This window comes from Branchiostoma lanceolatum, chromosome 5, assembly GCF_035083965.1.
Source record: "Branchiostoma lanceolatum isolate klBraLanc5 chromosome 5, klBraLanc5.hap2, whole genome shotgun sequence".
Lineage (NCBI taxonomy): Eukaryota > Metazoa > Chordata > Leptocardii > Amphioxiformes > Branchiostomatidae > Branchiostoma > Branchiostoma lanceolatum.
The window spans coordinates 596,556-621,210 of record NC_089726.1 but is presented as its reverse complement, the minus strand read 5'-3'; the positions used below and the strand labels follow the sequence as shown (position 1 = coordinate 621,210).

The 24,655-nt window shown below is 45.3% G+C and overlaps 1 protein-coding gene across 1 annotated transcript in view; it reads right to left on the bottom strand.

Annotated features, from left to right (window-relative positions):
* Positions 1-7,156: 7,156 nt before the first annotated feature.
* Positions 7,157-24,655, bottom strand: part of LOC136434323 (protein MON2 homolog) — a 32,092-nt gene continuing 14,593 nt past the window's right edge. The window contains exons 17-38 of the mRNA XM_066427084.1: positions 24,203-24,307; positions 23,683-23,760; positions 22,947-23,020; positions 22,432-22,519; positions 21,907-22,008; positions 21,212-21,322; positions 20,717-20,889; positions 20,150-20,312; positions 18,440-18,530; positions 17,401-17,579; positions 16,062-16,266; positions 15,229-15,471; positions 14,299-14,507; positions 13,836-13,967; positions 12,906-13,052; positions 12,317-12,445; positions 11,427-11,617; positions 10,901-10,961; positions 10,342-10,465; positions 9,733-9,937; positions 9,410-9,492; positions 7,157-8,846 (exon numbers count right to left, since the gene is read on the bottom strand). Of these exons, the coding sequence (XP_066283181.1) occupies positions 8,653-8,846; positions 9,410-9,492; positions 9,733-9,937; positions 10,342-10,465; positions 10,901-10,961; positions 11,427-11,617; positions 12,317-12,445; positions 12,906-13,052; positions 13,836-13,967; positions 14,299-14,507; positions 15,229-15,471; positions 16,062-16,266; positions 17,401-17,579; positions 18,440-18,530; positions 20,150-20,312; positions 20,717-20,889; positions 21,212-21,322; positions 21,907-22,008; positions 22,432-22,519; positions 22,947-23,020; positions 23,683-23,760; positions 24,203-24,307 (3,087 nt within the window). The 3' untranslated portion in view covers positions 7,157-8,652. The remainder of the gene's footprint in view (positions 8,847-9,409; positions 9,493-9,732; positions 9,938-10,341; positions 10,466-10,900; positions 10,962-11,426; positions 11,618-12,316; positions 12,446-12,905; positions 13,053-13,835; positions 13,968-14,298; positions 14,508-15,228; positions 15,472-16,061; positions 16,267-17,400; positions 17,580-18,439; positions 18,531-20,149; positions 20,313-20,716; positions 20,890-21,211; positions 21,323-21,906; positions 22,009-22,431; positions 22,520-22,946; positions 23,021-23,682; positions 23,761-24,202; positions 24,308-24,655) is intronic.

Genomic DNA, 24,655 nt, shown 5'->3' with positions numbered 1-24,655 from the left:
CTTGTCGTAGAATAGAAACCAGGCTCAAAATAATCCCAGGCAGGAGTCAAATAACCCACGCTAGTATCCAGACACAGAGATAGCAACAACACACATCTGCACATCTCAAATACAAACTGAAAGATTTGAAAATGGTGACAAGAACCTTGATTGGTCCCTGCTTTTTAAACCACGTGCTAACCGAGAAATACTATTGGATGTCCCTTTTTTTACTAGAATTTGCATTGACACAGACATAATTACTTGTGAAACACCGTGTATGTCTATTGCATACATTCAGATTTGAGCAGCCTGATTACTAGTTTTTCACAGATTAACAATACCTGCCAAGGACGGTGTTAAAACATGCGGCCGTGTCTTATGAATAATGACGACAGCCTGATAAATTAGTAGGTTAACAGTAAAAGTTGCAAGTAAATCGTTCTATCGACGATATAACCGGCGAGGAAATTAGAATACATCAAGTCAAATATATAACATGTCATGTTCCAAAACAACATTTACTAAAAGGCAATGGACGCCATTCAGTGCAAGGTGAACATGTTAGATGTATGTGTGTGTGTTTTACGGAGACACGGACCTATGTCGATAATAGTTCGCGTGTGACGTAGTTAATCTTTCTATTAATCAAAGTGATACACATAGCAGTCTACATTCATGTGACTTGAACGAACATCACAGTCGGTACAGAAAATTAATACAGAAAGATAAGATTTACGTTCAGTTTTTTGTCGCCCTTGTCATAGAACTTACAAAAGCCCAGACAGCACAATACACATCAAATCGGTGTTTATTTTTGCAACGGGCAAATGACTATTTCATAAAAGCACAGATTCAAATCAACTCGTAGATCATAGACCCAAATACAGAAGATCACGAATGGTCGATGATAAACTAACTTCGCCGGCTACAGTGAGAATATTTGCTTGCAAGTTGAACCCTCTCTCCGTAGCCGACTCCCTTAGCATACTATTCAATCCTTGATCTATTTGGCCAATTTCTACTATTATCCCCACTCATCCTCGGGGCCTTTTAGAGGCTATGTCGATGACGTACGGTCCAGGTTTGGGGATAAGGTTTCGAACCCAAATCACCCGTATATTTTATACCAGCAGTGACGTGAAACAAGAACTTCAATGTTAGATATCGAGTTCTGTGGTTTGGGAACAATGATATGCTAATTATACTCCGCGTGGGTACGTCGTCTTGTCTTTGTTTACAACGTGACTCAGGCTTAGAGTCAGACAAATGGGAGTCAAAATTGCACCAAGAGACGCCAATGTTTGCAATGAAAACGCAAAGCAGGCAATATGCTGGAGTTCTCCTTAATCAACGACTCCGACCCATACGTCAATGTTTATAAGAGTGAAATCATGAGAGCATTCGTTTTGTTTTCAATACAACGCCTTGCCACACATTTAATGCGTTATCGTTTGGCACCAGTATTTTAGGCTTTCCCGATTATGTAACGAATTAGACACGTATCATGGGTTTACACAATGAGGTTTTAAAAAATCATAGGTTTACGTCATTTTACCCAGGGCAAAAAGTTTAAACAATTACTCAGGCAAGGCGCTCCTTGCTCGAGGTAAATTTTCACGCACTTCACAAGTCTCTATTATCATGGTTAATTATTCCCGGCACGAGATGTTTCCTAAGGTGGGAAACTTTGGACACTTTGTGTGCACTTTTGTGTGCACATGTGTCCAATCTTGGTGACACGGGGTTAGGAAAGCCGTGTACACAGCAAGGAAATGTTGGGTTTCACCTGGTGCCCAAGCTTGCAAACTTGTGGAAATCTTTGTTTCCATGCAGTGTAGGGTCCAATGGTTTACCCTATCAAAAGCCTTGGAGGCGTCTAAAAAACAAGCAAAAACTGGAGAGCCGAGACCCCGGTAGTACTCAATTGTCTGTTTTAAAGTAAATACACACATGTCAAGACCATGACCACGTTTGAAACCGAACTGATGAGCAGTGGTTTGAAGATATGGCTCTAGCCTGTTCAATAAAACAGCCTCCAGAACTTTGGATAATGCTGATGCAATTGCTATTGGTCTATAGTTATCACTATCAGAAATATTACCAGTTTTGTTTTTAACAACCGGAATGATGATAGTATCTAACATACTTTTCGGAATGAAGTTATGGACAAGCGCGGCTGAAAACAATAGTGATAAGCATATGCTAAGCTTAGGCCCCGCATATTTAAGGTGTTCATTACTGATTTCGTCAGACCCTACCGCTTTTCCATTGGGTAAGTTTCTAATTATATCATATACTTCCACAGCAGAGATTTGCATCCCCGAATCAAATTCAAAAGGACAACCTGTCGACAAATCAGACATAACAGCAGGTCTATGTACCTCACTATTAACAGAGTTCAGCAGTTTATCAAAATGACTCCTCCACATGTCTGCGATCTGCTCAGCCCCAGAGCAACCATCTATAGTGTTAGGTAATACAGAATGAGAGGATTTAGTACTACGGACCTTTTTCCAAAATTCTCTAGTATGGCCGGCATTGAAACTTTTCGCAGTCGAGTCGGCTCTTGCCCTGTTTTCCTCCTGTTTACACTGTCTTAGGGCGTACTTAAACTTTGCCCTGGCTTTATTCATTAAGGAAAAAATCGGACCTGATCGAGGGCGGCCACTTTCCCTCCAAAGAATGTAGGCCTCACGTGCAGCCGTATGCAAATCCTTAACAACCTCATTCCATCCTGGGACAGGTGTAAAGGAATTGCAACCCGTTCTTTGAGTTATAGTGGAATTTGCAGAATCTTTTAGAGTGGCAATTAATTGGCAGGTAAACAGGTTGAGGGCATTAGTATGCGCTTGATCCTGACAATTCGGATCCTTACAAATCATTGCGTCCAGTGGAATTTCCACGTTTGACAGAAAACTGTCCACAGATAAACGATACATGTCTATTTGGCCTGGCATCGCCCTGGCCCAGTCAGTGATTTTGCGAGGAATCTCGGAGTGTGCAGCCTTAGCTATGGCTGGGAAATTTGCATCTAAAGAGATACAGAGTGGAAAGTGATCAGAGGAGATATAATCATGCAACACCTGTATCGTTGATGTTTTGGTGAGCCGTGTCACTTGCCAGACAGTGATCGATCCATGATGTGGAAGCATGGACATCACTGAGGTAAGTGTAAGAATCGGCCGGAAGAAGTTCCCTGTCTGAGCAGTGTAATCCAGTTTCCTCGCAAAACGTCTGTAACAATACACCAAATCTACTTGTAGGAGAGGCATTAAAATCGCCCAAGATTACCGTAGCATACGAATTATAATCCTCCAAGAGTGCCTCAAGTTTACCCAGCTTCTCAAGGAATGAGTCAGTATTTGCTTGCATATCACAAGGCATATATACACATACACAAAGTAATTGACATCCATTCAAAACAGCAATGAGACTATCATCATCAATGTCAACAGGAGATATGACAGAAGATAGGGTCTTTCTCCACATGATCCCCACTCCCCCATACGGGCGTCCTTGTAGCACCCCTGCTTCAAGATTTACTGGAGATTTCCCGGAGGCCATAAACTCAGGACTAATGCTGCTTAAAAAAGGAATATCATCAGGCAGAAGCCAGTGTTCTTGCAACATAATAATGTCATTTGATTCACATAGACTTTTGATTGTTCCAACTGAGTTCTTGGCAGAACGGCAGTTATACGATGCAATCCGCAGTTTCTGTTTCAAGAAGTGGAAGAGCGTCGCCTACTGTGAAAGCGGCGCACTAGGATCCCACATGGCCAGAAAGATGGGGACAGGACTTCCGACACAGCATTGTAGTCAACAGAGACACGGAACGAAGAATACCCATCGTATTTTGTGGTTAGTTTAGAACAGTTAACTGCGCATTTCTGCGACAAGTTATCAGTCAAGTACCTTTCAACATCCTGAGTCAGTGTGTCCGGTTCAAGGCGTGTCACAAAGATCTCCGCTGGTCTTGACTTAACCGCAGACAGACTGGACGACACCGCCGTACCCACCACTGCCCTGGACCTCTGCTTCTTTCTCTGCACCAGGCGGAAGCCCTCAGAGTCAAGGTCACTGTGGTCACCAGCTGAGGTGGACTGCGGTCGGGCTACAGCCCTAGAGCCACTCGAGTAGCCCCGGCGTCGGGATGCCTGCGATGACTTTGTGGCAGGAGCCCTCTCCACCTGCCGACCAGAGTCGCCCGCGTGCAGGGACTTAGGGATAGTCTCCGACGAGCAGGTGTCAGACACGGCATTGGCGTAGGATTCCTTCGGCCTGGTGAGAGTCGACGCTGCCGGCGGAGCAGAACTCGACGTTGCCGGCGGAGCAGAACACGTCGCTGCCGGCGGAGCAGAACACGACGCTGCCGGCGGAGTAGAGCTCAGCCTGTTTTTCAATTCCCAGAGCTCTTTCCTGAGGGCCACAAGCTCAGTCTGGACTCTAACCGAATCCATGGAACAATCCCTAATCAGTTTCATCTCCTGCCTCACGATCTGAAGCTCTTGCATGCAAACTGAGATGTCTACATGTTCCAGATTCACAGCGGGGAGATGGAGAGTTGCTGACACGAAAGTCCGGCTTACATGTATCAAATACAAGTCTCTTAGCCGTCTCTATTTCCTCTTCCATGTACGTCTCGGTACACAACTTCGTAATGATGTCGCGCGGAAGAGTGTCCATCTTGTTAACAGTAAAACATAGCAGATCGTTGATGATAACATCTTTACATACCGCTTCGGATCCAGACCCACTAGGGGGGAAACGCTTGTCTGAACAGCGCTGGCAAAGAACAAGATCCCCCTGACAGGGCTGGGCTCCTGTCTCACGGCAGTCTTCACATCTAGGCATAATGGGAGTGGGGAGGGGTGCCGCGGGCTTACCATACAGTGCCCTCCCTTGATGAAGAAAACCTTTCAATGTGAAGGCGATCGTCAGAATTGTCTCCAATTTTCACTTTATAAGTAACCCAGAATGTTTGGCCTTCATCAGGTGAGTCAATAGCAGGTCGATGGGTCGTTAAAGTGCCCCAAATTTTGATTTTGGGGAACAGAGCCACGCAGCTATCAAAAAGTCGCCGCCATCTTGGATCCATGGATGCTATTTTCAGGCTGGCATTTCCAGGCTGGCATTTCATTAGGACTCCAGGAAATACTGGCATTCCTTTAGGACTGGTGTTCCTGGTATTCCAGTGGGACTCGAATTCCATCCTGGCATTCCATAGGAAGTCCTTAGCTAACATCCCTGAGGACAGTCCTGGCCATTCACGTTCTAGAGGTCTAATTCTATAGGTCAGGGAACATAAGTGTACAAAGGCTGTTGTTTCATTGTGTGTGCCGTGTCTTTTGGTAAGTGAACTATGATGTTAGAATTTTTGTAGATTTTGCCTAACATGTTGTTCATGTAAACAGCAGTCCTATCAGTGAGAGTAGAATAGTCATTGTGTATGGTGGGAACCCAATCAGTGGGCTGTTTTTAGTTGTCATGATCAGGCTGTGATGAAATCGATGTTCATCATCGCCGCTGTAAATGAAACACACTCCAATCTTACTGATAAAGAGTTTCAATCATCGTTTCAGCACGAGGATAAGCGGCAGGCCGGATTCCCGCCACCACTGTTCATCGGTTCTCTGCCACCCGCTGTAAAACAACTCACAGCTACAACTGAGCAGCTGCAATTCCGCAGGCGGGCGCCAGGAAGCAGTTCTCTCCACTTATCCCGAACTTTTCGGGCTAGAATCTGATACACAAAGACATTGATCAAAGGGCAATTACACCGCCTTGTCAAATCAACCTTAGTAACAGAAATCACGACTGTACCACCTTAATGAACGCTTAAGTGATCGTGTAGAATCATGGTACTTCACCTTGTATTGTTATCTTATTTTGGGTGGTGAAGAAAGGTTTTGGTCTCAAAAGTTCCCTGGTGACCTCAGTTAAACTGAAATACCTGATCATTTGATCACTGGGTTAAGTTTTGAACATTTTTCCCGTAGAGTTCAGTTTTTGAGCAACAGGAGAGTTAATTTATCTTTATGTCGACATATGAAATCCCATTAAAACTAAAATTCCTCAAGCTGTCTAAGTTATCTAAGTTGTGACGTATTGAATGTTATGAAACAAAAAGATTCTCTCTATATACATATATTTGAATGTTTTGTTATTATCTGAATATTGATCAACGTAATATAAATGACTTATTTGTAACTATCAGTTGTAAATTGATCAAAACCTGGATGAATCTTAAATATTATGAGGCTCAAACGCTTCCTATATAAAAAAATCAAAGAACTAATCTATGGTTTGAAGTAGTAATTTGGATGGGTTTGAATCTGATCTGATGTGGAGAAGCTACATGAAGATACATTTTGATAAGGATTGTGAAACATAATTTCTGAGGTACAAAGTAAAGTTGTAAAAGATCTGTGCAAAGGGAAGTAGACGCTAATAAACAAATTGTGTTTGGATTTAGATTTCGTGCGCCGTTACCAGTCTTGGTATGTAAGTGTATACATGCATTCAAGGGTAAACTAGGACTTTCCATTGTTATCATTGAATTGTTTCTTGAACATTTTCTTATATTTTTCAATTAAACCCGGCCTGCATGCCGACCTGAGCTTTTCATGGATAAACAATGGTTCAAACAATGTTCGTATTATTGCCATGTTCTGTACACGTGTTGGCAGCCACTACCAACCACAGCAACCAGACCCGCTGGTGTTATGAAATGTCTGCTTTGTCAACACTTTTAGATACAAATGTAAAGTTAACAGCTTGTTTAACGAAACCAACTAATGCATAATATCTTTACCAGTATACATTTAGTCTGTCAAATCCAATATTTACAATACTGATTCCCGGACCCAATGCGTTTGCCTGATGCGTTTAAATGTACGCCTTTGTATTGTTATCATTGATTTCTTTATTGGAATATTTTCTTAATGCTTTTCAATGAAAACTGGCTTGCATGCCGATCTGAGCTTTCCATGAATAAACAATGGTTCAAACAAGCAATGTTGTTATTACTGTTATGTTCTGTACACGTGTAGCCAGCCACTACCAACTAAAGCTACCTGAGCCGCTTATGTTATGCTATGAGCGCTTTGTCAACACTTGAGATACAAATGTAAAGTTAACAGCTTGTTTTAAAAAAAACCTGCACATTTCCTGATTATCTTTACCAGCATACATTTATTTTGTCAAATCCAAAATGTACAATACTCATTCCCAGCCCCAATGAGTTGGACTGATGCGGCCTATATATAAGGTACTGTTTTCTTCTCGCCATCTTGCGGAAATTAAAGAGGATGCACCAGAACAGAAAGGAATCGGTGCGGCCTTCAGCAATATATCACACATAAATAGGCATCGTGCAGGGACGACACACTGTGGGTATAGAATACTCCCGTGCAGAGTTTCATCAGGTTGGTAAGTCACCGAATAAAAATACATTTAAAAAAAAAACCAAGTGATATATACAACCGAACTTTCGTTGACCATCCCTCGCCTTCCTCAGGTCAATTCTGACTGGTTCACATTGTACTGTAGCACAGGTGTCGCTGCTTTGGCGTTTGGGAACGCATCTATAAGCAGCGACACCTGTGCTGCAGTGCAATGTGAACCAGTCAGACGGTCACCGAAACGTTGGTTGAATAAATCACTTTGTTGTGCACAAAGAGTCTTTTATTTGGCATAGACTACTGCAGGTCCACCCGAGGATCTCTACTGGATAAATCTGACATCCAACATCGTTAGAACGTTACGACCATACAAGGCGTTTCAGGCAAGATCGGCCAATAGTTCCATTGCATCGCATTTTGAAGGTATGCCTGGTCGTCATGCAAACACATTATACTCATTCATCCTCTTGCACATGGTGCGCAGAAAACACCTGTATATTTCACTGGTTTCTCTTGTGAGAGGGTCGCTTTGTATACATGTACCATGTAAGGCTATGCTTTTCTTTACATTCATGAATGGGTCTGTAAAAGAAATTTCTTCTGTTTGGACATTTTGTGCCGAATCGTCATGGAAACGTTGCTTCGCTGCTTTACTTTACAAACTTGGAATGCACGTTCCCATGACAACAGTCGTATGGCTTTACATTTTTTTTTTTGCCATTATAGGAAACAGATAAACAACAAAATAAACAAATCATAAACAAGAATGTAACACGTACTGACCAACAACAGTACTGAGCACGGCAGTCTGTTGCCTTCATTTTAACTTACACATATAAGAAATCTTATATTACTGATTATAATTGATTTAAATCAGACTAAATAATCATCTTACTATTTACAGCATAATGTTACCAAAGCAACATAATTCAGAATCATCTAAAATCCCTCAAGGACTCTGTTTACCGACTTTAACCCTACTCCATCCGAGTACGCACAGCGGGTAAAGCCCATTTCAAAAGGGTTAAAGGAAAGCTGCGTATAGAAATTTCTCAGGTGAAACCGTTACTCTTTGGAAAAAGGAGGCCATCTGCATCAGGGCGCAACGAAATTCTCTCAACCGGGACGAGGGGCGATATCAGCTTCCAACAACCTTTGACCCATTGCTGATGTCACACCTGCCTAAAGTTAAGTGTCCAGAGAGATTGGGTCAGAAAGCTGAAGAAGGCAGAGTCCAATTATTTTGGGTTAGCTAATAGTTTAAATGTTACTCCTTGGGTTCAGGTCCTCTAGCTGGAGTACCGGCACCTGCCCCTGGGGGGCGCTGTGGCGCTGCAAGCAGGTCGGCGTACAGGTGGAGCGTTTCCCGCAGCGCCTCGCTGAGCTGCGGCGACGTCGACGTCACACATTCCACCAGCGCCGGGAACAGTTGGATCGCCTGGGTCCACACCTCCGCGTCAACTGGGGGAAACCAAGTGTCGTGTTTCACAAAGTCTGTGGGTCAGATATCTGATACTGTAAATGCATTTTAAGTTTGTGACTGTGCTTTTTATTTCGCGCTAAGGGGACAATGGAGTGTTTGCGGTAGTTTTAATTTCGGGGCAGTGCTATAGTCACATACTGCTACAGTATTGGTCAGAAATGTTCGCGATGGTTTTAAGCTCGCAGTAAAACGGTCGCCACGAAAACCGCAAACATAGAGCCACCATTTACAGCATTAGAAAGTGGTCAAATTACTGTAAATCTTGACACTTTTGCCGTAGCTTTATTCTCAAGGTTTTCGTGGTGAAGTCTCTACTGTGACTTCATGACACCGTGAATATTCTTCCCTTTCATTTCTACTGTACTACAGTACTGATTTTACTGCGAACACCTCCTTTTTTATCCTATTTGGAAATAAAACCACCACTTAAGTGAATTAACAGTATGCCAGAAAATAAGCATGTTTTGTGCTGAGAAGAAAAAAATCTATCAGAAGTGTTTGTGTGATGGGCATAAACAAACAAACAGGCAAACAAACCAACCTCTGTCAGCAGCAGTGACCTTGAGAGAGGTCAGAAGGGTCGTAACAGCTCGCAGCACAAAGGTCACTTCCGTCATACGATGTCTGATGGAAACAAACGCACATTAGTGAAACATGTAACAGCAAACTAAAACAGCACATAAATGTCAAAATCTACAGCTAGCCTGAGAACCATCCTCTGTAGTAACCGCTGGCTCAGTGCTTTTCGCTTCCTAACCACGAAGCAAGCGAAAAGCATTGATCCAGCAATCACTACTATAAAGAACAACATTCCTTAAGAAACCTTTTGTTACATTGTAAGACATTCCAAGGAGGAAAAGGCACCTTGGGAGCGGCAACTTCCCACTTAGCCTCTCGTCTTGGGTGTACTTCACGAGGACGTCTTGAGCTCGCTGTAAGAAGGCGGTCAGGGCTAGTTTCGTGATGCCGCCGTCGGCCGAGTTTTCTCCCGTCGCTAAGGAGTATTCCAGCAGCGTTTGGAAGCACACGCGGGAGAAGTTCTCGCGCAGTCGGACCAACATGTCTCCTTCTGGGGAGGTAAAAGGAGAAAAGATAAATAAATACACACAAACAGAAACACATACCCACACACACATATGTGCACACATAGTACACACCCACACACACATGAGCACATACACACACACACAGAGGCACAGACACGCAAACACGCACGAACACAAGCACAGACACATACACACACACACACATAAGCACAGACACACAAACACACACACATACACGTAATCACAAACACACATCTCCTCAATCTGAACTAGAGACCAAGTGTCTTTTACAGGCTAGAAAAAAAATGTTCAAAATACATTGTACTAACTACAATTCATTGGCTTTAATGTGGCCTGAGACCCAGAAAACATAGTACACTAAGAATCATTCTTGCAGTTAACTTCATAACAGAGCATCTGGGCCTACCCGGGATTCCGAAGGTTGTGGAATGGATGGATCCCTTGTTGAGCAGGGAGATGATTTTCCGGGTGAATTCCGTGGGAATGTTGTCGGCATGCGGCAGGATGTCCTGTCTCATCAGCTCAACCATCTGGGGGCAAAAACAACAAGGCAGTCAGAGACGGCAGACTTCACCCCCTCGACAGGAAGCACCCTCATATAGATCATACAGGAACTGCAGTGAAGAAACATACACACGAACATGCATACACAGCCACACACACACAGACACAGACAGACAGACAGACACAAAGATAGACATACAAACACACACACACACACACACGCACACACACACACGCACACACACTCACACACACACACACACACATACACACACAGAGACTGACATATTGGAACGATACTTCTCTTCCAAAGCAGCTGAAGTGTGATATAGTATTACTAAATATCTATTCACCATATCTATTCTCTACAAATCATTCTGAAGCTATTTGAATATATCTAAGTTTTGATTGACAGTCTAGTGGGCAGGCTGAGACATGATTGACAGGTGTCAGTACGTCACCTGGACATCGATGGCTTCGTCCTTCTGATGCTGCTCCACGGATAGTGTCGGCGGGGCCGGGCTGGAAGAGAAGGGGAGGTTATCAGTCCTTCATAATCATAAGGACATTATGAAACTCTGTCCTTAACTTCTTGATGTGGTTTGACACCTTTATTTGTTGGTGAAACAGATCTAGTCTTCCTGGAGTCCTAATATTATTCATACGACTACCTTAACTACTACAGTACACACCACAAAGTATTGTACTGTGCCTGGTCCAATGCTACCTGATACAATATTTAGCAATAAGTAAAAGAGCACTGGGGAGGCCAGAAGTTTGCATAATAAACTTCAACAGCATCCTTAAGCTGTGGCCAAGACTCTTGCAGCTGTTCTGCTGTTGTGTAGTTGTCATTAGTTAAAACTCCTTGAGTTGGTGACTACCTCTATAAGCTGACTGGTGAGTCTTTGCTTTTGTGTGTTAGTCCCCACTTGTCCTGTTTACAAATAAAACAGAACTTGATACACAAACAATAAAAAGACTGACTGTTTGGAGAAGAGGAAGTCGTCTAGCGCCAGGCCGAGCTGCGTCCACATCGCGCTGAACGCCGGCGCGTTCGTGGGTTGCCTAGCAACAGGAAGGCCAACTTCCAGCACCTGGAGGAGCGACTGGGCGGCAAGCTTCCACATGGAGGAGCTGGGACAGGCGTACTTCAGACCCAGGGGTAGGCGCACAACCTGGGGGTGGGGGAATAACTGTTAGTTACTGTGGGGGTGCAGACTCCCAGGCAACTGTGACCCCTGGGGCTGTAGCCATGTAGCTCCTACATGGAGGAGGTGGGATAGGCGTACTTCAGCCCAAAGGGTAGGCACACAATTGTTACTGTGACGTTGTGTGTGTGTGTGTGTGTGTGTGTGTGCAGACTCCCAGGCAACTATGACCCTCCCAGGCTTGGATCTGTGCATTTTCTATAAATAACAATAATCTTAAATCAATCGCGAAGCTGGGACAGGCATACTTCAGTCCCAGGGGCAGACAGATAACTAGGGTGGTGGTGGGGTGTGGGGGAAATAACAGTTACTGTTGACAACCTGGACACCGGTGAAGAAGACAGCCAAGTTCAGCATCACTGACATAGAATGATATGTTCTCTCCGAGAGTCATTGTTCAAATACAGGAACCGTTATTCATCGAATCTAATATGTGTGAACATGCATCAGACATGATGTACAGGTGGGCCATACTTAAGTAAGCCTTCTGAAACCTTAACAAGGATGTCTTTATCATTTTCCTTCTTTCATCAGTGTATACAGTAAACATCATAAATGCCACATCAACTCCAATCAAGGAAAATCTTTGACCTAGATGTAAACAAAAATTTATCTGCCAGGAAGTTTCTAGTGTTGGCACACACTAAGAACCTGTAACAATCTTACCTTGATGATTTTCTCCAAGACACTGTCCTGTATGACCACCTTGTGGCAGGCGGTCTTCTTGTACAGGTCCACAACCACCACCAGCGACTTCTCCGAGAACGGAGAGTAGTTCAAGGTGACCCACTGCACCTGAAGGTCACAGAACAGTTCAAGTGTGGCTCATCTTTTGTCCCAACTATTCAAAGCCATGTAATAGTGCTAGTTTGCAACCATATACATGTGAATACATACACAGTGCAGAAGTTAACCAAGCAAATGGATAGGTTCCAGACAGCATACACTGTCTTTTGTCAGCGACTGGACAGAATTTAAGGTATCTCTGAAATCTACATTGTTAACACAAAACTATGAATTGATATGTAAATGAGGTAAAGACAGAACAGGATTCAGATCTAACATATAATTTTGATGAGAGGCACACCATCTGTCTAGATATGCAGCTTGTACTCTGCAGTAAAAATCTGGTGTGCCACGCAATGAGGCAGTTTACCAAGTATGCAACATAAGCAAACAAACAAAGAAACAGACAAACATTACATCACAAACATCTACGTGTTGTGGGGGCAATGACCTTTCCTGGAAGTTTCACCTGCAAGTTCCTGTCGGGCCCGTTGGTGGACCTCGTCTCCAGCGAGCCATATTTGGGCGGCTGGCAGGAGTACTGCACAAAGGTCAGCAGGAGGTCAAACACGGCGGGGTACATCGCCTGCATCAGCTCAGGCCCTACGGAGATCGCCTGTGTGTAAAACAGTGGTTAGTGACCATATATGTGTAAAACAGCAGTTAGAGACCATCTGTGTGAAAAACAATAGTTAGAGACCATATGTGTGTGAAACAACAGAATTACAGTTGATCAGCACAATGAATAGAAAAAGGTATGTTACATGCAGTTACACTGTATTCCAATCTAGCCTACATTTTTGAGATAAATTGAAGATTTTGAGAGTTGATGATAACAAGACTGACAAATCCTATATGCTGGCATGTATACACTAATAGTAGCAGGTTGTTCCTGTTCCTGAAGGTTGCTCTAGTCCTGTCTACCTTCTGCAGATCCTCCACTGCCTGCGTGCCAGCATGTATGCCTATTCGTATTATCTTTATTCGTATTCAGATACATAGTACAGATACATAGTACAGATACACAGTACAGATACAAATGCCTATCAAGTATGGTGACCGTGTCAATTCCTACATCGGAGTGAGAAGGGATGGCACAGTAGCCTTCGCATGGATTTGTTTAAGGTGGATGACAGGGTGCGAATCTGAAACCCACACACTTTAGGCATCCGTCTTCCCCAGCGGCACCAGCCAGCATGTATAGATACAATGTACATACATGCACACTACTGGCACCTTGGCTTAACTGTGGCCGAAAGTTGACGAAGATCCTGTCTACCTTCTGCAGCCCCTCCACTGCCTGCTTACCAGCATGCATATATACAATGCATAATTATACATGCACACTACTGGCATCTTGACTTAACTGTGGCCGAAAATTGACGAAGGTCCTGCCTACCTTCTGCAGCCCCTCCACTGCCCTGAGGACCGAGTCCTGCAGCGGGGACAGGTTGGAGTCCAGCCCGCCCAGGGGGATCAGGAACGGGGACGCGTCGGCGTGGACCGGCACCGACACCGCCGTCTGGACAACCTGAAGGGTATGGGGAACACTGGTTAGCGACCTTATCTACAGGAAACAGCCAATAGAGACCCTAGGTACAATAGAAAACAGTTAGAGATCCTAGGTACAATAGAAAACAGTTAGAGATCCTATGTACAGGAAACAGCCATTAGAGACCCTATGTACAGGAAACAGCCATTAGAGACCCTATGTACAGGAAACAGCCATTAGAGACCCTATTTACAGGAAACAGCCAATAGAGACCCTATGTACAGGAAACAGCCATTAAAGACCCTAGGTACAATAGAAAACAGGTCTACAAAATGAACTTTTCAATATCAAAACTTTGCACATCACCGACCTTGGCGAACTTGTCAAGGTCGCTGGCCACAAAGCGGTGGCTGATGTGGTTGAAGAGCGGCGGGAAGATTTGCACGAGCGTCGCCAGAAACTGCTGGGACGGCACGATGGGAGCCTCGCCCGGGCGCGGCAGGACCGTGCAGCTGGTGCCGATGCCGTACCACACGCGCCAGGCGTTGGACCACAGACGGTCCTGGTCATCTGCATCTCCTAGAGCAGGACAAAACCTGTTATATGCTGTACCACACATAGGTATCAGTCTACAGTAGGAAGAACTTGGACAGATGTATCAGAAGGTGGAGCTGGTTTGATTAGATGTGGCAGCTGTTCCCGATGCTGTACCACACCCACCAGGCGTTGGACCACAAACGGTCCTGGTCCTCTACATCTTCTGGAGCAGGAGGAAAGATGTTATATGCTGTACCAGATATAGGTATCAGACTGCAGTAGGGAGAACATGTTACATGATGGAGCAGGAGGAAAGATGTTATATGGAAGTCTTTTTACCAATAAACCAATATGTTGTACCAGACTACAGTAAGGAGCAAGGAGAATAATTTACATGCTGTAACTTGATAGTAAAGCTGTTTCTGGTAGTAACTGTAATGGGGCTGCAACAGTTACACCTGGCGTTTGACCACAGCTTGTGCTGGTCATTCCCAGCTCCTACAGCAGATATATGCTACATGCATGTTTGTTTTTCCTGTATAATTTATAGGAAAAACAAACATGCATGTAGCAGTTCAACTGTATCTGAGCCTGCACCATATTGCCTTGTTTGTGAGAGAATAGATGCTGCAATCAGTGAACTAAAGGTTATTCTATGGGGAGGGTGAAATTGAGGTTGTGCAGATATCCATACACCTTAAGTTTGTATAGTTGGGACTCTCCACATCACAAGACTCTGAGTGAGTTTATAAAGATATCGCACCCTGTACAGCCTGTTCCTGCCCGTCCGTGTTGGTGACCAGATCAGACACCTGGTCTCCCACGGATGTTTGGTCTCCCACAGATGTTCTGTCTCCCATGGATGTTCCGTTTCCCACCGATGTGCGGTCTCCCACCAGCAGTTCCTGGAAGCTGTGCAGCGCCGCCACGGAAACCTCGGAACTCGGGCTGAGGGCAGCCGACTCCACGTGCTCCAGGAGCAGGGCCCACGCTCGGGGATAGCCGTCTGCAATAATCAATCAATCAATCAATAAACGGACCAAAAATCGATCAATGGATCAACATGGAAAATTAACAACACAGGCTCCCAAACAATAGGTGAGACTAGGGGTGGATACCGGTTCGGCTTAATAAGGTCCAAGTCCAAGTTTAGGTCCAGAGATTTAGATTCAGGTCCGGACCTGAACCTGGACCTGATCCTGTCCAGTTGATGTTTTGTTTTATTAGAAAAACTTTAAGCATAGAGAATTCATAATGAAACGCACAACTAGAAAAGTTTCTTGGTGAGAAGACTTTCAAAATAAACCAGTGTTTGATATTTGAATGTTGCACTTATTTAAATGCCTTTTTTGTGAAAGGGGAGACTCAAAACACTTTTTATCAAACAAAATGGAAAATATATTAGTACTTTGTTCATTTTTTTTGGACTCGGGTTTTTGGCTTTCAGGTTTTTTGGACTCGGTTCTTGGATATTATAAAGGTCCAAATCAGGTCCAGCGAACCGGTATCCACCCCTAGGTGAGACCGCAAGAAATCTAAACCTGGAGACAGCTCTGGACCAGACTGAGTAGTGTTATGATTGACAGCTATCCGTACCGAGTTGTGCGAGGGCGTGTCGTCGGTGACAGAAGACCCTGGCGACGCCGGCGAGCGTGAGGACGCGTGTCTCGGCCCACTGCTTCTCGGCGGTGTCTCGCGAGTGGTGGATGAGGATGTTGGTGTTGCTGCTGGACAGCTTGTCCTCCTCCTTCTCAACCTGACCCGTCGCCGCCTTCACACGGTCAAGCAGCGGGAACAGCACCTGGGGGGGTAGGTATCACATTACAACAACACACGGTCAAGCAGCGGGAACAGCACCCGGGGGGGTAGGTATCACATTACAACAACACACGGTCAAGCAGCGGGAACAGCACCTGGGGGGGAGGTATCACATTACAACAATACACGGTCAAGCAGCGGGAACAGCACCTGGGGACGACAGGTATCACATTACAACACCTGGGGACGACAGGTATCACATTACAACACCTGGGGACGACAGGTATCACATTACAACACCTGGGGACGACAGGTATCACATTACAACACCTGGGGACGACAGGTATCACATTACATCACCTGGGGACGACAGGTATCACATTACAACAGCTGGGGACGACAGGTATCACATTACAACACCTGGGGACGACAGGTATCACATTACAACACCTGGGGACGACAGGTATCACATTACAACACCTGGGGACGACAGGTATCACATTACAACACCTGGGGACGACAGGTATCACATTACAACACCTGGGGACGACAGGTATCACATTACAACACCTGGGGACGACAGGTATCACATTACAACACCTGGGGACGACAGGTATCACATCACAATAACACACCATCCAGGAGCGGGAACAGCACCAGTTGGTAAGGATACATCAATTCTACAGGTTATATGAGAAAAATAAAGGCAGTCCCATAGCCTTTTATATAATTAGAGGCTGTAGGGGCAGCGGGTTGTTTGTGTCTATGGCATGGTATTGGAAGGCAGAGCCCAACCCTCTCCTCCCACCACCTTTACCTTCCCAACCAAAGTCAGGTACCCATTTTTACACCTGGATGGAGTGAGGAAAGTCGTGTTAAGTGCCTTTTCCAAGTGCACATGGGCCAAACAAGAGGAACCTTGAAGCTGACAAAGTTTATCATAACCTGAAACTATATCATGCTACACACTTTCTCCTCAGGCTTAATGTTTATGCTGTTTAGTTCACCGTTCAAAAAAAAATTCCAACACCAAAATATCAGATTCGTGTGTCTCAGAAGAGAACAAAAGTCTAAAACTGTGCTGAAGTAACTATAAAAACTCCCCACACCTGCCACAGCACGGTTTCCCAGGTGGCTGGGTTAGGGTTGGGGTTACAGGTGGGATAATGTCTCTCACCTGCCACAGCACAGTTTCCCAGGTGGTTGCCTCCAGCTGGGTGCCGTGCGCCTGGATGGTGGAGAACAGCGTCTGGCAGGCGCTCTTCCTGACGGCCGGTCGACTGTCCACGCACAGGTCCGCCAACCGCGAGTACAGGCACATCCACAGGCTGTCCGACGGGCCCAGCAGCGACTTCTCTATAGCAACGATAAACATAAACATGTCAACAACAAACATCCAGCAAGAGTACAGGCACATCCACAGGCTGTCCGACGGGCCCAGCAACGACTTCTCTATTATAATAGCAATGATAAATACAAATATGTCAACAACAATGTTAAAGGAACAAACATCCGAGCACAGTGCATCCACAGGCTGACTTTTCAGGATCAAAGAGGAAGGAGGGCTAAAACATCACCTCAAATGTGATATCACTGATAAGACATGCCAAACTTGTATTGAGCCACATCTTCCCAATACATCAAATGAGTCACACTGTTTAAATGGGGACGTAGTGGCACCAGTTAGGGATGTCCCTATGGTAAATATAGCTAAACCGGTACCAGCCTTTCAGTTGCAAACTTGGAGATCCGGGCTCAAATTTTGGGCAGGACATCTTGGTTGGGGCTGCACCTGTCTTTCAGAAGGGACGCAAAATGGGGGTCCCATGTTCACGGAGGTGCCTCAAGCATGTTAAAGGGGAAGGGGAACTTGCTGCCCTATGTGCCACTAGGCATTACATCAAAACTGACACATGGGAAGAAGATGCAAAGGATCGACTACTGTGGCGACGTGCAGTCCGAGATGGCGCCATCACATGTAAAGAAGCTAGGAAAGCTGCCGCCCAGCAGAAAAAGAGAGCCAGGAAGGAACGGGAAGCCAACCCCACACAGAACACAACACTGATCCAATGCGAACATTGTGGACGGAGGTTCAAGGCCAAAATTGGACTCTATAGCCACATGAGGACACATGCGACCCAACCCAATGATGGATGACTAAAGCGGTCCTCGGACGAACCAACAAGTTAATAATATAGACAAACTGAAGATCTTACCACCTGTTGTTGTGGAGGGCTGCTCGTAGTCCTGCTCCAGGTCCACGCGGATTTTCTCCTTGTTCTGGTACAGGAAGTCGGAGATGTTCCACTGGAGAGGAAAAGACGTGAGGATAAGATCAGAGCATGGATTGGCATGAAACTAACTGACTACGTAAAACACTAAGAAACACAGCAAACCGGGGAAGGGAGGAGAAAACTGGTTCCCAGATCTTCTGGTGTGGTGACTCAACAGTCAAATTATCTAAACTTACGGGTGAATGAGATGAGTATTTGGTACTTCATGTCCAGCTCTGTGATTGGTCCTTACCAACAGGCCGATAGAGGGGAGATCTATGATTGGTCCTTACCAACAGGCCGATGGAGGGGAGATCTATGATTGGTCCTTACCAACAGGCCAATGGAGGGGAGATCTATGATTGGTCCTTACCAACAGGCCAATGGAGGGGAGATCTATGATTGGTCCTTACCAACAGGCCGATGGAGGGGAGATCTATGATTGGTCCTTACCAACAGGCCAATGGAGGGGAGATCTATGATTGGTCCTTACCAACAGGCCAATGGAGGGGAGATCTATGATTGGTCCTTACCAACAGGCCGATGGAGGGGAGATCTATGATTGGTCCTTACCAACAGGCCAATGGAGGGGAGATCTATGATTGGTCCTTACCAACAGGCCGATGGAGGGGAGATCTATGATTGGTCCTTACCAACAGGCCGATAGAGGGGAGATCTATGATTGGTCCTTACCAACAGGCCGATAGAGGGGAGATCTATGATTGGTCCTTACCAGCAGGCTGATGGAAGGGAGATCTATGATTGGTCCTTACCAACAGGCCGATGGAGGGGAGATCTATGATTGGTCCTTACCAACAGGCCGATGGAGGGGAGGTCTATGATTGGTCCTTACCAACAGGCGATGGAGGGGAGATCTACGATTGGTCCTTACCAACAGGCCAATGGAGGGGAGGTCTATGATTGGTCCTTACCAACAGGCCAATGGAGGGGAGGTCTATGATTGGTCCTTACCAACAGGCCGATGGAGGGGAGATCTATGATTGGTCCTTACCAACAGGCCGATAGAGGGGAGATCTATGATTGGTCCTTACCAACAGGCCGATGGAGGTGAGATCTATGATTGGTCCTTACCAACAGGCAGGTGGAGGGGAGATCTATGATTGGTCCTGACCAACAGGCCAATGGAAGGGAGATCTGTGATTGGTCCTTACCAACAGGCCGATGGAGGGGAGATCTATGATTGGTCCTTACCAACAGGCCGATGGAGGGGAGATCTATGATTGGTCCTTACCAAAAAGGCAGATGGAGGGGAGCTCTATGATTGGTCCTTACCAACAGGCCGATGGAGGAGAGATCTATGATTGGTCCTTACCAACAGGCCGATGGAGGGGAGATCTATGATTGGTCCTTACCAACAGGCCGATGGAGGGGAGATCTATGATTGGTCCTTACCAACAGGCCGATGGAGGGGAGATCTATGATTGGTCCTTACCAACAGGCCGATGGAGGGGAGGTCTATGATTGGTCCTTACCAACAGGCCGATGGAGGGGAGGTCTATGATTGGTCCTTACCAACAGGCCGGTGGAGGGGAGGTCTATGATTGGTCCTTACCAACAGGCCGATGGAGGGGAGATCTATGATTGGTCCTTACCAACAGGCCGATGGAGGGGAGATCTATGATTGGTCCTTACCAACAGGCCGATGGAGGTGAGGCTGATGTTGAGCTCCCGTTTCTGCAGGCCGAACCTGGTTGCCACGGTGATGCACACCTGCAGACAGACGGACGGCATGGCGGGCAGGAAGTCCGTCACCACCAGCTGCAGGCTCTGGAACGCCGTCCGGATCAACGCCTCCCTGGAAACAACAAACATGTAAACAACAAACATGTAAACAACAAACATCAAACATCCAGCAGCTGCAGGCTCTAGAATGCCGTTTGGATCAACGCCTCCTTAAAGGGTAATCATCTCACTGATTACCATCATTTTTAACTTGCAATAGACAAAGTGATGTATATCATAAGTTGATATCGCTTTTCACATGTCTTGTATGTATCATCTGACCCACGACCTACCTTTGACCTGACCTATTCTGACCCCTGACATGACCTATGACACGACTCATGGCCTGACCTGACCTACCCCTGATCTGTATTTCTTGTATGTATCATCTGACCCAAGACCTACCTTTGACCTGACCTATTGTGACCCCTGACCTGACCTATGACACAACCTATGGCCTGATCTGACCTGACCTACCCCTGATCTGTGGCAGCTCCCAGCACCTCCAGGATGACGGGCCAGGCGTGCCCCAGGTTGTCGCCGTTGTTCTGCAGGACCTGCAGCACGCAGTCCAGCTGCTTCTGCCGCACGTCGACATGGCTGCTCTGGCACAGCTCCTGCAGGGGGGTCAGCAGCAGGCCCTGCAACTTCTGCAGTGGACACAGCACTGGTTACACACTACACACACACACACTACACACACACTACACACACACACACACATACGCACACACACGCGCACACACACACACACACACGCACACACACGCACACACACACACACACACTACACACACACACACACTCCACACACACACACTACACACACACACACTACACACACACACTACACACACACTACACACCTTGTTGTCCTTGAGGGGGGGTTCGTAGTCGTGGGCGAGCGCTGCCTTGATGACACACACACACTCTACACACACACACACACAAATAAACACACACACTCCACACCTTGTTGTCCTTGAGGGGGGGTTCGTAGTCGTGCGCGAGCGCTGCCTTCACCAGTTGAGTGATCGCCTCTGCGCCCCAGTCTCGCAGCTGCCCATGGGAATGCTGGGATACCTGCAAACACAACAGTAAGGTGAATTTCAGGCCACTGAAGAAGCATGCTGTTCACAATGTCCTCTGTAAATCCTAACTTGATCAGAATAACAGAATGGCAATGTGACATTGAATGTGGCTTCAATTCTGGTCTATCATGAAGTCACTTTTAATGCCCAGTGATGAAGATCCACTGTGTTCTGCGGCCCAGTGTGAAGAACAGACAAGATGACAAACTCAATGTAGTACCTACCTACAAAACAATGATATAATTTTGATTTTATTAGAATTGCAACAGTGCAATACACGTGGGACACAGGCAGCTATTGCTGGTGTTGTGACCCACACACATAATATACCCCTTTTTACACTTGGGTGGAGTGAGGAAAGTCATGTAAAGTGTCTTTTTCCCAAGGGCACAAGATTGGTGGCGTCAGAGTATTTGAACCTGGGACCGCTGGGATCTGGGCCAAAAACCCTGCCGTTACGCCACACGACCTCACATGGTCATTTAGTTTTAACTTCGAGACCATGAAAGAGAAAACAACTCTGTTCTATGTGTATTGATAGACATCCATCCTAAGGAAGTTAGCAAGCTGGTTCACCTCTAAGAGATGCGCTGTGACCGGTCTCCAGAGGATCTCGGCACGGTTCAGGTTAACCAGCCCCGTCTCCAGTAGCTTAGCAACCGGGAACAGAGACGGCTCCTGCAACACAAGGAGTCTTCAGTACATCTTAAAGGCCCACAACTTATAACAACATGACATCTCTAGATCATGTTACAGTTTGCTTGAGGAATCCAGTATTGAAATAGGTGCTGAGAACAGTACATTTGGAACAGGCTTTTACTTTTAGAGAACATCTAGATCTATCAGGCAACCCTAATTGATTTAGATTTGAGAAGACACTGGAAATTTGGAAAGTCTAACAAACTTTTAAAGCTACATTTTGCAAACATCTCTTAACTAAATGATGAAACTTTGATAAAAGAAAAAAAAACATATCACACAGAAGCAAGCTCTCTGACAAAGTTAAACTTTAGAAAATGACTTTTCATCGTTAAAGTGATGGTCTTATCTGATGTAAGGAGCATTTCATCCTGATCATACAGATAATAAAGTGATACCAACCCTGTTGGCTAAGGCGGCACCCATACTTTCTTGAGAAAGTTTACTTAGAGCATCTATAAGATGGTGGATTGCAACTTCGTCTAGATATCTGCAACGCAAGAAATTTGAGAAAGTCAGTATGTAAATAAGTAACCGAACACTTTGGCCTTCATTGTGACATACGGCAGACAAATAACATGTTTGCTTTTCTTTAAGTTTTGAATATAGACAGCAGCATGATTCTTTGGACAACACTATGTCAAATGTAGGAAATGGAAAATTTTCACAGACCAATTGGCAAAAATGTGGTTTACTATATACTCGATATACAGTGTACATTTTGTAGGTTAGACGTCCAGGTAATGAGATACACAATACAAATTAAACTTTTAATCTAAAGTTACCTTACTTAAGCAACAGTTACTGGATCAATTTTTGTAAACCGACATTTCAAATGGCATCTACTATCTTCTGTATGTGACTGTCAGTAACTTCTGTGTTGTGTAGTTGATTATATCATTTTGGCTGGTACTTACTGTGAACTCTCGAACAAGCGAGACAGCATGTTGGAGAGGACTGGCAAGTCTGTCAGGACTGTCGTTGTCAGAACCTGGGGAAAATTAAAACAAACAACATTGAAAAAAGTGATCAGTATTGGAAACCTGGCGTCTTGTATCAGCCAACGAAAGGGTATGTCACCCCGCAAGGGGCGGTATAACCCCGACGAATACCACATCGACTACCTACCTACCTACCTACTACAGGAAATACTGTGGAAAGATCAGGAACATTTCCCTGAGGAAGGTGACAGACGGTCACCAAACCGTGACCTAGGTAAAAACATTTGGGTGTACAAAGAACTTTGCTATCCAAAAGGAAAAGATTCCATCTAGATTCCAATAGACTTACAGTTACTATTACTGTATAAAACTAGATATATCAGGTTGGTAGAACATACTTAGGATATTTGGAGTTTCTTTTGACACAACCAGGTAATCTCACCTGCTGACGTTTCTGTGTCTGTCAGACACCTTCCTCAGAGCTTCTGACTGGAGTACTGCTTCTCACCGCTATGTTAGCAGGTGAGATTACCTGGTTGTGTTAAAAGAAACTCCAGATATCCAAGATCAGATATTATTTGTCTCTTAAACTGTTGGAAATTGCTGGTCATGCCAGCAAAAAAATGGTAAACTGCTTTAGTCTGAGAAACAGGAAACTGCTATTGATGGGTAGGATTTTTTCCTACTGGCCACAGAGAAGTTTACTACTTACAGCGTTGGGCGCGTCTGTCGTGCTGGCCTTCAGCGACCCTCCTGCTGCCGGCTTCAGGCCCAGAACCCACACCAGGTGCTGCAGCGGGAGGGGAGGTTCAAACAGACATTGGTACAAAAATATTGCAAACACAATATACTTTTTTGGTTCTGGGACATTTCAAAGTACATGTACATGTATTACTTACAATTTAGCAAGAGGACATGGTCAAGATGAAAACAGAGACTGCTGAAAGGAAAACTTGATTCTGACAATATTCAATACCTAAAACTGTGTGTACTAAAGAACAGACTATGTTGCGGTCTCCTTCCCAAACACATTACAGGATTACTTTGGTCAGGGGTAGAGTTAAGGTCAGGGTCAGGGTAAAGTTTAGGGGTAAGGACACTAACCTGTAGCGTTGTAAGGACGAGATGCCAGGCGGTCCCCAGGATGGGTCCGTGACAGTGCGCCATGTCCAGCAGTACGGGGAAGGGTCAGGGTTCAGGTCAGGGTAAAGTTCAGGGCTAAGGACACTAACCTGTAGCGTTGTAAGGACGAGATGCCAGGCAGTCCCCAGGATAGGTCCGTGACAGTGCGCCATGTCCAGCAGAGACCGCATGCACTGGATGTTCTTCACCGTCAGCTGGGGATGGGAAACAGGAAGGGTTAACTACAGGTCACCCAGAAACTGTGGTGAGATACCGTAACACTGTGGTGGGATACCCTTAAACTGTGAGAGGATACCCTAAAACTCTTTGTGATACTTTAAACTGTGATTGATGCCCTGGAACCTTGGATAAACGTGTCAGAAAACAGTGGTAGGATACCATAAAACTGTGATAGTAAGGACCAATGATAAATATCCTTTCAATATAAAGTACTGTTTCAGAATCACCATTTTTAGCAATGCGTAGGGCGTGATTTACATTCATTATAAGCCGTTGTACGATTTTGATGTCGTTGAATTCTCAAGCAGGTTATTGCGACAGAA